The 1,365-nt window shown below is 39.9% G+C and overlaps 1 protein-coding gene across 1 annotated transcript in view; it reads right to left on the reverse strand.

The window, feature by feature from the left end:
* Positions 1 to 1,365, reverse strand: part of DNAJC8 (DnaJ heat shock protein family (Hsp40) member C8) — a 31,882-nt gene that overhangs the window by 20,022 nt on the left and 10,495 nt on the right. The window contains exon 3 of the mRNA XM_003799834.2: positions 267 to 323. Coding sequence (XP_003799882.1) covers positions 267 to 323 — 57 coding nt within the window. The remainder of the gene's footprint in view (positions 1 to 266; positions 324 to 1,365) is intronic.

The raw sequence follows: 1,365 nt of genomic DNA on the forward strand, positions 1-1,365 counted from the left end.
AGTCTCTTGCCTCAGCCTCCCAAGTAGCTGGGACTACAGGCGCCTGCCACAACACCCAGCTATTTTTTTGTTGCAGTTTGGCTAGGGCCAGGTTTGAACTCACCACCTTCAGCATATGGGGCCAGTGCCCTACTCACTGAGCCACAGGTACCACTCGGCCCCAAGGTTTTCTATCAAGCCATAACAGCAAGTGCTAGGAGAATTATGTGCTTCATAAAGTTTCAAAAGGTTCAAACTCCATCTAAAATAGGGAAATAGTTCTGTACCTGTCGAAACCTCTTTTTTATTTCTTCATCTGTGACTTCAGGATCTATCTGAAGAACCTGGAAGAATCAAAACCAAAACTGTAAAGGAGTTTAAAAGAATTGATGTTTGTATTTACAAAATGTCCCATATTATATGCATTACAATTAGTATCTAAAACAGTGCTCCATGTTCTAGAACACTGGCTAGCACACAGTTCTAAAAAGTGCTTAAGAAACTTGAATGATCAGGCAGCACCTGTGGCTCAAGGAGTAGGGTGCCAGCCCCATATGCCAGAGGTGGTGGGTTCAAACCCAGCCCTGCCAAAAAAAAAAAAAAAAGATTTCAGCTCTTAAACTAATAAAGAAGCACATACATTAAAAAAAAAAAAAAAAAGAAAGAAACTTGAATGATCAAACCAATAACAGAATAACAGCTCTGTCTTACAGTTCTAAATAGGATAGTTATAATAATTTTACACCTTGAGACATATTTTACACCATGATAAAATTCTGCATTTCTCTTTCATTCAAGAGAAGCCTCCCCCTACCTTATTTATCTTTGCAAACGTGGAAAAAGCATAGCAGAGAGAAAATCAAGCCGATTTTCATCTTAAAATAAAAATGGGCAATTTATAATTTATATAGCCCAGTGGTTTCAACCCAGAGTGAACATCAGAATCACCTGTGGAAACCTGATAGCAATATCTAGGACCCACTGGAGGAAAGCCTGATTCCAAACTGGTGGAGTAGGGGTGGTGCCAAATGGTAGGAACATCTGTATTTTTTGAGCAACACTGTTTTAAACACATTTAATTATTCATCAACCTTGTGCTGCTCTTGACATTCCTCACCAAGGTTGTGACTCCATCACCACAAAGGTTTACATTTACAAAGTAACTACTACCTGCTGAACACACTGCTATGTACTACTAAAACTGCAAATGTAAGTAGAGGAAACATTTTTTAAAATTACAATTTAATGTGGGCGGTACCTGAGGCTGAGACTGAGGCTCAAAAGGGTAGGGCGCCAGCCCCATATCCCAGAGGTGGCGGGTTCAAACCCAGCCCCAGCCAAAGAAAAAAAAAATTACAATTTAATGCTTGGTGCCCATAGCACAAT

Source organism: Otolemur garnettii, unplaced genomic scaffold (genome assembly GCF_000181295.1).
Source record: "Otolemur garnettii isolate 467f Iridium unplaced genomic scaffold, OtoGar3 scaffold00156, whole genome shotgun sequence".
Taxonomy (NCBI): Eukaryota; Metazoa; Chordata; class Mammalia; order Primates; family Galagidae; genus Otolemur; species Otolemur garnettii.